Source organism: Myodes glareolus, chromosome 11 (assembly GCF_982192425.1).
Source record: "Myodes glareolus chromosome 11, mMyoGla1.1, whole genome shotgun sequence".
Taxonomy (NCBI): domain Eukaryota; kingdom Metazoa; phylum Chordata; class Mammalia; order Rodentia; family Cricetidae; genus Myodes; species Myodes glareolus.
In genome coordinates, this window is record NC_142036.1 from 13893398 (window position 1) to 13907054 (window position 13657).

A 13657-nucleotide genomic window follows, 5' to 3' on the forward strand; every position below is an offset into this window, starting at 1 on the left:
TATTCTCAGCTGCTCAGGGGGCTGGGGCAGGAATGTCACTGGAGCCCACAAGTTTGGGGACAATCTACGCAACAATATGAGACTCTCATCTTAAAACCTAATAGTTCGACCAGGTGGTGGTGACACACACCTTTAATCCCATCACTTAGAAACAGAAGTAGGCAGATTTCTGTGAGTTCAAGCCTAGCCTAGACCAGCCTGGTCTGCAGAGTGAGTTCCAGGACAGCCAAGGCTACACAGAGAAACCCTGTCTCAGAAAACCAAAAGTGAAAAAACAAAACAAAATTAATAGTTGGGAGAGCTAAGGGGGGGGGTTCTGTGTACTTGCTACTCTTGTAGAGGACCGGAGTCCAGTTCTCAGCACCTGGGCTGTGGGAACAAGTCTTGAGCACCATGAGTTTAGGCTCCAGGTCTGCAGACCTGTATGGACTCTGGTTAAGATCTCAGATCTCGAATGCCACTGTCTCCCGGAACAGTACAAGTTGAGCACACAGCAGGTCCCATGCTGGGACGTGGGCATAGGTGGTTAATATATCCAGACAGGGAATTCTCTGGCCATTAAGTGAATCTTGCTACATAAGTTAGAAACATCACGTGACCTTGCCTGGTAGGAGGTGAACAGGATGAACATGCTCTTGATGACATCAGGGATGGGTCAGTCCCTTAGAGGGACACAGCACCTGGGCATAGCCTTGATGCCCATTTCTCTTCCCCCACTCCCCCACAAATGGGCTGAAAGCTGGCTGTCCACACTGTCTGCATCCTGAATCATTTGCCCAAGCTCTCAGGGAGCATTTCCCTCCCCAGACCCCACAGGAACTTCCAGCAACCGTGCCCTCCAGTGCCCAGCCTCCTGTCTTCTCCCTCCTTGGGCCTCCTTTGCTGGTTGGTTCATTTGTCTAAAGTACTCTGGAGGCTTAGCCTTTGACCTGTGACTTCTTATATTTCACACAATCTCAGAATCCCCTTCTGAAACAGGCACTAAACCCACTTCAGGATCCTCACAGTGAGCACACCCTGACCCTCCATTCCTCCAAAGCCCATCTGAGGGGAAGAGCCCTCCACACCAGTTCACCTCACAGGGAGTGGCCCCCAAGTCTGTTCACTACCCACCTCCCTGCCCTTTTGCAGACATCAGCTTCCTTACCCAACGCTTCACCTGAAGTGTTCAGTGGGTGCCCCATGACTACAGCGATTCCCCCCTCACACGGTCCCTTTCCCAGCTCTAATCACATAACCCACAGCTTACATCCCTGGGACACTTGCTGTTTGAGGGCCCATGTCCTAAGGACTAGCTCTGCCCAATGCCTCTCCCAGGTGCCCATCATACCCAGTCCCTGAGGTTCTTGGGTCAAGGTCAGTCACCTAGCACCAGGATTTATTAACCAAGAATGAATTAAGGAGCACAAGGGGACCCCTAGCTACCCCCTCCACAAGCCACCTCGAGAAGTTAGGGAAAGGATAGCTAGATGTAGGTTGATGTAAATGGAAACACAGAGACCAGACAGACAGGATGGCTCTGGCTTCAGCAAGGGAAGGACACAGACAACAGCCCAGACACCCAGATTTACAGCTCACCTCTTGGGCCTCATCTATTGTGCTCTCCATCCAAGACGGCACAGAGCCAAAGACAGCCAGGGTCTGCCCACTAACTGAGGAACTCTTGCAGGCTGGCCATGTGTGCTTACAGGTCGCTCTCTATACCGTAGGCCTCCACTCTCTAAGCTTGCACGTGGGTTGCAGTGTCGTGGGAGTGTGGAACCCAGAGCCAAGGTCTTCAGGGTGCTCATCAGGCACTGCGGGGATGTAGTCAGAGGTGGGGACAAGGCCCAGTATGGAAGGCAAAAAGAGAGGAACTGGCCACACTTCACCAGGTGAGGGGTATAGCCATGGGTCCTCCCTGTGCCCCTGAAGAGCTGTCTCCAAGGACAGCCGCTTGCAAAACAGGTGACTCTCAAAATCCAGACTCAGAGAAGCAACTGGGTAGAGAAGGGACATCCAGAGGTGGGCGCAGGAGGGCACAGTCAGTGCATCCAGAGGTGGGCACAGGGATGGAGGTATCCTACCATGCACAGCTGGATCCATGCCCCTCTACAACAGGTCAGACTGGACAGCAGACCCCCTGCTCTGGATCACAAGGATGCACATATGAGCACTGGGCAATGCAGTGAACACGGGCCTGGCAGGTCATGGGTCTGCATTGTGCTGCAGGTGCCAGGCCTGAAAGATATGTAACCATCAAACACCCTCGCTGAAGACCCCTCTCTAGATGCCACAATGAGACTGTCCTAGGCCTAGTGAATTCAGTCACCACAGGTTCAGGGTGGAGGTCAGGGAGAGACCACCGGCAGACAGACGGTCAAGGTCTGTGCACTTGGTCAGGGCACTGCGGGACTGGCCAGTGTCTGGGGCAGGGCCAGGCTGGGGTGACATGAGGCCAGACCGCTCTTCTGGCTGAGGCTGCACGCAGCTTCAACTTAGGAACAAAGCTGGCACCTGATCCCGTTTGATACTGGCAGTCATGAGCCCAAGTCACCCACAGGCAGAGAGAGTTTGTACAGGAAGAGAAGAAGTATAGGACACTTCTGAACCTGAGTTGGGAAGGCCAGGGACATGAGGCCTGGACAACTGTAGAGACTGAGGGATAGGGGAGAGGGAGGTCAGGATACCTCAGTGAGAGCAGTCTACAGGGGCAGGTGCACTGAGGTGGGAGAAGAGTGTCTCTGACAAAGGGCCACAATGGACCCCACCCAGGAACAACTGAGAATCACCTGAAGAGACCCCAGAAATACCTGTTTGCTTCAGAAGTACCTGGCTGCCCAGTGGTACCCAACACTCACCAGTCCTTGCCACTCTGCCCAGTTGTTAGGCAGGGGACTCGTGAAACAGGAAGAACAGCCAGGCTTTGGGTACAAAACTGTAAACACAAGTCTTTAAAATGACAGAGGCCTCCCTGGCCCCAAACTCCGAGCCAGGGGCCCCTACCATAAGTCCAGATCTCCTGGAACATTGCCCTCCCTTCCCACCCTGGCAGCCCAGCAGGGGTTGAGGCATCTATCTCCACTCGGGACCAGGCCTCACCAACTGCCCTGTGCATCGAGGTGAGCCAGTGGAGTGGAAGCTGAGGGTCCGTGGTCCGAGAGATTCCTGAGATGAAGAAGCAGACACGCCCCGCCCGGAACCCCAGGCACTCACTGCACAGGTACCCACAGCACCTGTCCCTAATGGGAGCCTGCCCCATCCCATCCCATGCAAACCGCGCGCAGCTAGTCCAGCGTCTGTGCGGCCCACGGGGCCCTGTCACGTGTCCAACGCATCACGAGTGGGTGAGGGTCCGTGAGGACGCACTGGAGGACCATGCAGTGGTGGAGGCGGCGGCACCGAGTTGCGCTGGGAAGGAGGTGGCTGCAGCTCAAGCGCAAGCGCAGGTGGTGGAAAGTCGCGAACCTGGCGACGGTACTCAAGGAACGTGCAGGCCTTGGTGGCCAGTGCCACCACGTTCTTGCCCACGAAGATGGCTGAGACTCGGCTATCTCGGAAGAGTGCCATGTTGGCGGCACGGGCTAGCACGGCCACCACGTTGACAGTGGCGAGGCTGAGCACCGGGTACAACATCATCTTCTGTGGTGCAATGTGCTCCCCTTGCATGCTGACCTCGCTGAGTGCCACGCAGGGCAGCACCAGCAGCAGCATGTAGCAATAGAAAAAGGTGAGGCCTTCGGCCCACAGCGGCAGCCCGGTGCGCGGTGGCTCCCAGAGGTTGGCCTGCATGTCCAGCAGATCCAGCAAATCTAAAGCCACCCAGAAAAGGCGGCCACGAAGGTCCTCGCGCTTTCGGAAGGTACGCACATACTCCATGCGATCTAGTGCCACAAGCAACAAGAACAGGCCCGGCACGCACACTGACAGCAGCAGTGTCAGTGCCTTGCGAGCCACCGGGTCGGCCGCTCCACGCCGCGCCGCCTTATAGTTCTGAAAGATGAAATAGAGTTTGATCTCCAGCACGAAGATATAGAGGAACCAGAGGATCATAGCGTAGCCACGCTTGGCCGTGCGCACCTCGGCACCCACCCACACGGCCACGTAGCGCAGCACCAACAGGAAGCACACATCGCCTACCAACACAATTATGCACACGCCGATCTTGCGCGGGCCCTGATTCTGCTCCACCAGGTATGCGTCCATGACTGCCATACTGCCCATGATCACCAGCGTGGTCAGGCACACGTGGCGCCGGTCGGGAGGCGGCAGCACCATGGTCAGCGGCCCGGGCTCGGCCCTGGCGCGCAGTCCCCACACAAAGCGGGACGAGGTCCTGCTGTGTCCCAGAGAGCAGCGAACGCGACGCTCAACCCTCCGGCATGGCGCAGCGCATCCGGGTGCGGGGGTTTGTCCAGCTGCCTGGAGTGTGCTGCGGCTCCCAGCCGGCGAGTTCGGAACCTGGGAAAGACCAGATACAAGTCAGATTGTGCGGCAGACTGGCACGGAGGCTAGGGTTGTCAGGGCGCACGCCAGCCTTCCCAGGCCTGGCTGTTTCCTGCGTGTGGTGCTGTCCCCACGCCGGGTGCAGGAGACCTCCTTGGACGCACGCACGCGCCGCTGCTAGCACCCGAGACCTGGAGCCCCGGAACGGGGCCTCCAGAGGGCGCTGCAACCCCACCTGAAGGACCGATCTCATTCCCGCCACCGCCAGGAAGGAAATGGAACGGAAGTGGTTCCCCCCCACCTCACCGGCCGCCACTCTAAAAGCCCTGGTGATTTGTCGTGGCTGGACCCAAACCTCCGTCTCTCCTGGCTCTGACACCCTGGACCACAACGCCCGGACCGACGGCTTTAGGCCACTTCTTTGGAAGGTTCTGGGCATTTTGAAGTAGCTGTGCTGTACTAGGCGCACAAGGAGTGTTGGATACCCAGATTCCACCCTGGAGACTGGGCAAGTTTTTCAATCCTAGATGGACCGTCATTCAAAACCTGAGATACCCACCCTCCAAGTCCCTCGTACTTTCCTACGACTGCCTTGTACCCCACCACCCCTCTTTCCTCTATCCACAGCTCAATCTCTCCCCTTCCTGAGGCTATCTAGGGCAAAGCAGATCATTGTCTTCCCTGACCCACCACCGCTAGTCCTCGCTCCGGAGAAGCCTCTGGAGAAGCGCTCTTCTCCTGGCCACACCTCCTGCTGTATCCTCTATCTGAATCAGCACACTTGCACTTCCAGTTCCTCTGCTGGGCTTCTGCTGCTGCCTCTCCTCCACCTTCAGGGCCAACCTCAGGAATGCTGTGGCAAGACTGTCTCTTCCTAAGTCCCTAAGACTGGCTGTCCTGTCTGTGGTACCCCGATTGTGGGTACTGATATCTGGGCCTGTTCACACTCCTGGCAGCCTTCACCCACCCAGGCAAAAGTCACTTCCAATCAAGGCTCTCCTCTCGAGCCTCCTCAACACCTGGCATGAGGACTCTGTTTACTGTCCTGTCTAGACAAAGACATAAAATTTATTGTCACCCGTGACAGTGATGTATTCCACCACAGTCCATGGTCCCTTCCTCTTCTCAGTTCTTGTCCCCCTCTATTCACCCCTTGGGTTCTCAAAGCTACATCACAGCTTTAATAAAGTGTTTAGAGAGTCATCTGCCACACCAGGACCCCAAGGATCCACACACTCCAGTTTCTCAGGTACACACTCCATTTTCACGCCCACTGGTGGCACAGGCTGGCCCCACTCCTGATCACCTGGAACTCCATTGGCTACCACTGAGAATTTCCTTCCTCTTAGCGATTGTCCAGGCCAAGTAGTCTCTGCTGGCTAATTCTTTCTCCCCATCATTCTCACGCCATCACCCCTTTGCTCAGTCACTGTCAAATGCCAAACGCCACGAGCAAAAGGCTTTAAACTAGCAAAGGACAAATCCCAACCCCTAGGAGTGCCCTGGCCTCCAGAAAGCCAGAACCCAAGCCTGTCGTCCCCTCCCCCACACTCTGTCCTAGCCATGTTCCCAGGGACCAAGCCCAGGTCCACCTGCCCTGGGTCTCTCATGCTAGGCCCTAATGTCCATCTCTACCAAACCTGCCCACTGCTCAAACATCACACACAGATTCAGGGCCTCCAAGCTCTAAAATGCCTGCCTCTCCCTCGTGGACCCCCTACTCGCTTGGTACCTCCAAAAGAGAGGCTGAGGCAAGGAAGGATCCTCCCTCCTCCACTCCGGAGAGGAGGGTCTAGCGGCTCCCAGCAGGTTGCGTCTCAGTTTGTCTTTCCCCACTAAAGGTTTCCCCAGTGATGCCTGGGCCTGGTTCCGCCGCCATGCAGCTGCCCCTGCCCATCCCACGGCCTGCAGCCTGGGGGCGGGAATAGCACAGGCCCAGCTGGTAGCCGCTGCTGCGGCCGCTGCCTCTGCAGCCGCCGCCTACCGCCCAGCTCTGCCGACCCGCTCGGACCAGCAGCCCGCCTCTGCTGCCCGCCGTTCGCATCCCACGCCTACCGGGCCAGCCAGATGCAGCGCGCCGGCCGGCCCGGCCGAGCCTCAGCGCGGGGCCCAGGCGCTTGGTGCTGCGCTCCGCCCCTCCGCCGCGGGCACCGCCTCCGGTCGAGGCCCCGCCTTGCGCCCCTGGGACGTTCAGACCCTAGCCAAGAGAAGACCCGGGTCCTAGGGCCGTTGCGTAGTACGGGTTGCCATGACGACAGTTCTGCGCAGCTCCTGCGCCCATGACAGGTGGCACAAGGGGCCAGACAATCTGGCATCCACTTCAGACCCCGTGCTCTATCCTCTTGGCCTCAACACACGCAAAAAAATCGTCAGACAGGTCTCCTCATTCCTCTTCACACCCTGAAATTCCTACGTAGCCCTTCAATCTCAGACCCTGAGGGTCACTAAAGTGATTCTGCTCACCTACAACAGGCAGACCGCTGGACCCCGACCCGCGGAGGTGGCCAGACGTAGGGGCGGGGCTGATTGCCTCTTGGCCAGACCTCACCAGAAGCGCACAAGGACACCCTTGTCAGGGCCTAGATCTTAGCTCTATAGTTGTATACCCTGTGGGAGAAATCCAACTGTGAGACTCTCAGTCAGTAGGAGGATGGGAGAGCATCAAAGAGCTAACTTGGCGCCAGACTTGACCTATCTCCATGTCCTGTCCTCGCTGAGTGCCCCATTCCTAACCTGCTATGCTGATAGCAGGGCTACCCTGTCACTAGATGTGGACAACGGGGAGGCTTACTGGTTACCTACCCTTTCCCATGCCCCCCCCCCCATCCCCTGAGCTGCAGTCTCCCTTTGGCAAGCATTGAGGACAAGGGAGCTGAAGGGACTAGAAGGGATGGAGCAGGGCTTCCTCAGCACCTGTCAGCACCCTAAACAAGACACTGGGTACATTGGTGGCCAACTCTGAGTAAGTGGCAAATTCTGTTCTGGTGACTAATCCGTGGACCTCCCTCGGCCCTGGGAAGCTAGAATAGCAAGCCATGGAGGGCCCAGGGCGGAGGGAGGGGGGCAGTTCCAAGATGCCCATCAGTAGAGAAAAGTAGGGAAGAGTAGTAATAAGGAGTATTAATAGCAATCAACTCACTCATTCCTCGGCTGTGCAACGGGACCCCAAAGCTCACCCTCGCACAGCAAGAGGCCCTACATCTTGCAATGAATGACATGTATCTCCTCAGCCTCAGGAATCAAGGCCAGGCCAGACCCAGCATGGAGAGAGGAGGTAGCAGTTCAGCCCTGGGCCCAGGAGCAACACATTGCACCTCCCCCCACCCCCTCCTCCAGCAGACTCAAGCAAGGTTGGGAGAGGGGTACTGGGAGGAGCGGGAGAGGCAGCCCGTGTCAGTCCGGTCTGGTCTTTATCTTCCTCCTTCGCTCCCCTACTTCCTCTTAGCCATAGTTAACCCGACCCTCACCTAAGACCTGTAAGCTTGTCTCAGTGTTCTGCAGCCCATGCCAGCATCCTGAACCTACGGACAGATGATCTAATGCGGGGAAAGGGACTGAGTCACAGCTGCGTTCGTGGTCAGGACCACAAAGAGACAACACCCCGGACCACATGGGTGGCCCAGTCCTTACAAAGGGTGTTCGTGGTCAGGACCACAAAGAGACCTCACCCCGGACCACATGGGTGGCCCAGTCCTTACAAAGGGTGTTCGTGGTCAGGACCACAAAGAGACCTCACCCCGGACCACATGGGTGGTCCAGTCCTTACAAAGGTCCTTAAGAGAAAAATGCTAGAGGATCAGCTCAGAGGGATGTGAAGAGGCCTCACCAGCAGCTCTGCAGGAAGAAGGGACCAGGAGGCTAGCGTCATGGACTTCTCTAGAAGGTGGTTACATCAGCACATGGACTCTTACACGGCCTCAGAAAGAAGCAGCCTTGACTCTAGCCTGCCGAGGCTTGGGCCTATACCATACCCAAGTCCACACCCAAGTGTTGCTTCAAGTGGTTTGTTACAGCCACAGTGAGAAATCAATACAATTTCTGACCCACAGCGACTCCACACAAGTAAACCCAGAAATCTTCACGGGGTCATCCGGAAGTAAGAGGAAGTCAAAGCCAGCTACTCAGGACTGGATGGAGCAGGAGGACAGTGTGCGCTCAGGGCTCAAGGCCAGTCTCTTACAGCACAAGGAAAATTAACTCAAAATGCACATAGGCCCCTAATGTAAACGCAAAGCTGGGAAACTTTCAGAAGTTAAAAATCAAAAGAAAAGCCTTACACAAGCTGGGGCAAAAATAAATAGATTCTTAGATATGAAACGAAAGCACCATTCATCAAAGGTAAACAGGGATCTGGGTAAAACTTGAGGCAGAGAGATAGCCTGGCCCAGGCAAGGCCCCAGGTTCATCCTTCAATACTCACAGAAAAAAATGCAAATGAACTCCATAAAAATCTACAACCTGTTTAAACTGGAAGTGTGTGTGGCTAAGTGAACAAGAGTGACTTTAGCATTAGTGAAATCCCCTGTCAACTACCAGAACCAAAAGAGGGGGGACATTGCTCTCCAAAAGTTACTACTAAGGTCAGCCAGGTGGTGATGGCACACACCTTTAACCCCAGCACTTGGGAGGCAGAAGCAAGGAGATCTCTGTGAGGTCAAGGCCAGCCAGGGCCAAGTGAGTTCCAGGACAACAAGAGCTACACAGAGGGACAAAAACAAACAAACAAACAAACAAAGAGGGAGAGAGAGAGAGAGAGAGAGAGAGAGAGAGAGAGAGAGAATTAAAAAATGAAGAATGGTAATGCATGCCTATAATCTCCCCACTCAGGAGAGGGATGCACAGGAAGCTTCAGTTCAAGGCCAGGCTGAGATCCACCCTTCTGAAAAAGAACCGAGACAGTGAGAGAGAACGTATTTGCAAATCATGTATCTGACAAAAGACTTCAACGGAAACAAGGAATTCTCATGCTCACTTGGCTTGCAGCCTTTTTTTTTTTTTTCAGCTTTATGGTGGTGAGAAATTGATACGTGTTCACAGGAACCATACTTCAGATGCCTATGACTCTGCCCCACGCTGGGCAGCTCGGAACTGCAGTCGCTGCGGGCATCAGGGTCTGCATCGAGTCTACAGTGCACTGCGCTGCTGGCTGTGGCACTACTAGGTCAGCACACACAGTTTTCAACTCGTGACACATGTATCAGGATTTGGATTTGATCTCATTGAAAAGAGAGGATCATCTGAATTTGGGGGGCTTTGTTTTGTTTTGTTTTGTTTTTCAAGACAGGGTTTCTCTGTGTATAGTCCTGGCTGTCCTGGAACTCACTCTATAAACCAGGCTGGCCTCAAACTCACAGCGTCTGTCTCCTCTGTCAGCGTGGCGATTTCTCAGAAAATGAGGAAACAACCTTCCTCAAGACCCAGTAATACCACTTTTGGGTATATATCCAAAGGATGCTCAACCGTGCCACAAGGACATGAGCTCAACTATGTTCACAGCAGTTTGTTTGTCATAGCCAGAACCTGGAAACAACCTAAATGCCCCTCGATCAAAGAATGGATAAAGAAAATGTGGTACATTTACACAATGAAGTACTACACAGCAGAAAAAAATAACGACAGCTTGAATTTTGCAGGAAAATGGATGGAACTAGAAAACATTATTTTGACTGAGGTAACCCAGACACAGAAAGACAATCATCACATGTACTCACTCACAGGTGGTTTTTAAACAAAAAGCAAAGAAAGCCAATCTACAAACCACAATCCCAGAGAACTTAGACAACAGTGAGGACACTAAGAGAGACTTACATAGATCTAATCTACATAGGAAGTAGAAAGTAGAAAAAGACAAGATCTCCTGAGTAAATTGGGAGCATGGGGACCTTGGGGGAGGGGAGGGTTGAAGGGAGGAGGGGAGAGGCAAGGAGGAGAACAGAGAAAAATGTAGAGCTCAATAAATATATATATCAAAAGTAAGGGATATATATACACACATACACAGTAAGGAATTACCCTAAGCCGGAAGATAAGCATTGCTTCTGCACATCACAATGCCGGTCTCCAATAACACACTATTTCACACTAAATCATAAAAAAAAGTGTGAGCTACACAGGATCAGGCTGTTACTGATTATCTCGAACTCCTGGGTACAAATGATCCTCCAATTTCAGTGTACCCAGGAACTAGGCCCAGTTATAAGTTCCATCGGGCTCTGCAAACTAATTCTTAAATGACGCAGAGATATTTTCATATGAAAATCTATATTCTGTAGACAGAAGTTTCTGTCCCACCTGGTCCCACAGGCATTCAGTAACAAATAAACACACAGAGGCTTATATTAATTATAAACTGTTTGGCCTATTGCTCAGGCTTATTACTGACTAGCTCTTACAACTTAAATTAACCCACAATTCTTATCTATGTTTAGCCACTTGGTTTGGTACCTTTCAGTAAGGCATTCTCATCTTGCTTCCTCTGTGTCTGGTTTGCAACTGCATCTCTGCCTTTCATCTTTCCAGAATTTTCCTAGTCTGATTACCCTACCTACACTTCCTATCTGGTTACTGACCAATAGACATTTTATTAAACCAATACAAGCGACAAATCTCTACAGTGTACAATAGTCAGGTTTACATTACACATGATTTACTCATGTTGCATATATTTATATATGTATATAAAGGCAGAATGCTGAGGAAATATGTCAAAAACTGGGTGAGTGCATGTGGAAGCTATTTGAACTACTTCTGCAAGATTTTTATTTTAAATTATGCTTTACGTTAGGATTTTGTTGTTGTTGTTGTTGTTGTTGTTGTTTGTTTGTTTGTTTGTTTTTTTGAGACAGGGTTTCTCTGTGGCTTTGGAGCCTGTCCTGGAACTCATCCTGTAGACCAGGCTGGCCTCAAACTCACAGAGCTCCACCTGCCTCTGCCTCCCAAGCACTGGGATTAAAGGTGTGCACCACCACCCAGTGACATTACGAGTTTCTAAAGCCAATAAATGTAATTCTTCACATTAACAAATTCAAGGAGAAATATGATCATGTCAATAGAAGCAGAAAAGACAGTTAATAAAATTTTATCACTGCACAAGACTTATAAGAGAGAAGCTCCCAGGAGAATGGAAGAGAATGATGTAACCTAATAAAATGCACTTACAAACCACCCAGTCCCAAATAATAACATGAAAGCTTATATTAATTACAAACTGTTTGGCATATAACTCAGGCTTATTATTAACTAGCTCTTATAGCTTAAATTAACCCATTTCTATTAATCTACATTTTGCCACGTGGTTTTGTGACTTTACCTGTTCTCTAGCATATCTTGCCTCCCTGGCAGCTGGCTCGCATCTCCTGACTCTGCCGCTCCTCATCTGAGTTCTCAATTTGATTGTTCTGCCTAACTTTATCCTGTTTGGCTATTGGTCAAACAGCTTTTATTATTAACCAATGAGAGGAATGCATATTCACAGTGTACAGAAAGATCATCCCACAGTATAAACCGGGTGATGGTGATGCACACCTTTAATCCTAGCACTGAGGAGGCAGAGGCAGGCAGAGCTCTGTGATTTATGGGCCGTCCTGGAAAAAGGGGTGAGTTCCAGGTCATCTAGGACTACACAGAGAAACCTGATCTCAAAACAAAAACAAAAAACAAAAAAGCCAACTACACAAACAGCAGTTTTAGTAACTAACAGTTGAAGATACTTCTTTGAACCAAAAGTAGATAGATGCCCATACTGTTCTGTTCATTGTTGTATTGAGACACTAGAAAATAGGAAGAAACATGTAATGCGTAAGAAGTAGATATTTAAAAATGAACTAGAGGGTGGGGCATAAGAGATGACTCAATGGTTAGGAGGACTTGTTGGGTTTGTTTGGTTTGGTTTTGGTTTGGTTTTTTGAGACAGGGTCCCTCTTGTACATCCCTAACTATCCTAGAACTCACTCTGTAGACCAGGCTGGCCTTGAACTCAGAGATCTGCCTGCCTCTGCCTCCCGAGTACTGGGATTAAAGGTGTACACCACCATTATGCTCTTCTTTTTTTTTTTAAGATTTATTTATTTATTTTTGCTTACAGTGTTCTGTCTCCATGTATGCCTGCAGCCCAGAAGAGGGCACTAGATCTCATTACAGATGGTTGTGAGCCACCATATGGTTGCTGGGAATTGAACTCAGGACCTCGGAAAGAACAATCAGTGCTGTTAACCTCTGAGTCACCTCTCCAGTCCCATCATGCTCTTCTTAAAGATGACCTGGGTTTGGTTCCCAGCACCTACACTTGCTGTAGTTCACAATAGTCCATAATTCCAGTTCTGGGGGAGGGGAACTGATGTGCTCTTCTGACCTCCATGTACATCATCAGCTCTGGGGGGAGGGGGAGCTGATGTGTTCTTTTGACCTCCATGTGCACCAGGCCTGCATATTGTGCACATTCATACTTACAGAGAAAACACGCGTACATACAAAAGTTAATCTGAAGCAGCAACAGCAACAATCCAGGGCTGGAGAGATGGCTCAGTGGCTAAGATCACCGCTGCTCTTACAGAGGACCAGGGTTCATTTCCCAGTACCCACAAAGTGACTAAAAGCCTTGTATCTCCAGTTCTAGGGACTCTGACATCCTTTTCTGACCACCACAAACACTGCACAGATGTGGTACACAAGCATCCAAACACTTAAAATATGTTTTTAATTTTATAAATGAAATTTATTAGTTTTGCAGGTGATGTAATCAACTGAAGATAGGTTTTTAGAATTAATAAGAGAGTTTAGTAAGCTCATTTATCCTCAGTCAATATGCAGAAGTCAGTTACGCTTCTGCAATCTTTAGCAAACGTAGTGTTAAGACAGAGACAAAGAGAGGAAGAGAGTTAATAACACTTAAAATCAAATATGCATAAATAAACCCTATCAAACAAGACAAATTCTCCATCTAAGGACCCATGAAATATCAATGAAGAGATGTGCTCAGAAGTTGGAAGAATCAAAATTATGGAAACATGGAATCTCTTCAAACTGCCTTATATCAACTTTTTGTTGTTGTTTTGGCTTGGAAGTATTGTTTGTTTGCTTGTTTGAGTTTTTCTGGGTTTTTTTATATTTTTGAGGGGATGAGTTGTTGTTGTTGTTGTTTTTATTGTTTTCGTTGAGACAGGCTCTCTCTCTACATCGCCCTGGCTGTCCTGGAATTTACTCTGTGGACCAGACAGGCCTTAAGCTCACAGAG

At 51.1% G+C, this 13657-nt stretch overlaps 1 protein-coding gene across 2 annotated transcripts; it reads right to left on the bottom strand.

Annotated features, from left to right (window-relative positions):
* Positions 1-1357: 1357 nt before the first annotated feature.
* Tmem121 (transmembrane protein 121) lies at positions 1358-6562 on the bottom strand. 2 transcript variants are annotated; one of them, XM_085698040.2, is made up of 2 exons: positions 6481-6562; positions 1358-4440 (listed from the first exon to the last, which is right to left on the bottom strand). In XM_085698040.2, the coding sequence occupies exon 2, from the start codon at positions 4255-4257 to the stop codon at positions 3301-3303; it is 957 nt and encodes a 318-aa protein (XP_085554166.1). In that variant the 5' UTR covers positions 4258-4440; positions 6481-6562; the 3' UTR covers positions 1358-3300. The 2 variants fall into 2 exon arrangements, with proteins under 2 accessions (XP_085554166.1, XP_048287431.1); XM_048431474.3 differs by lacking the exon at positions 6481-6562 and adding an exon at positions 6158-6460.
* Positions 6563-13657: the final 7095 nt, after the last annotated feature.

Excerpts from the sequence above, each read along its gene's own strand:
- Tmem121 (XM_085698040.2), bottom strand. The coding sequence starts at position 4,257 with ATGGTGCTGCCGCCTCCCGACCGGCGCCACGTGTGCCTGACCACGCTG.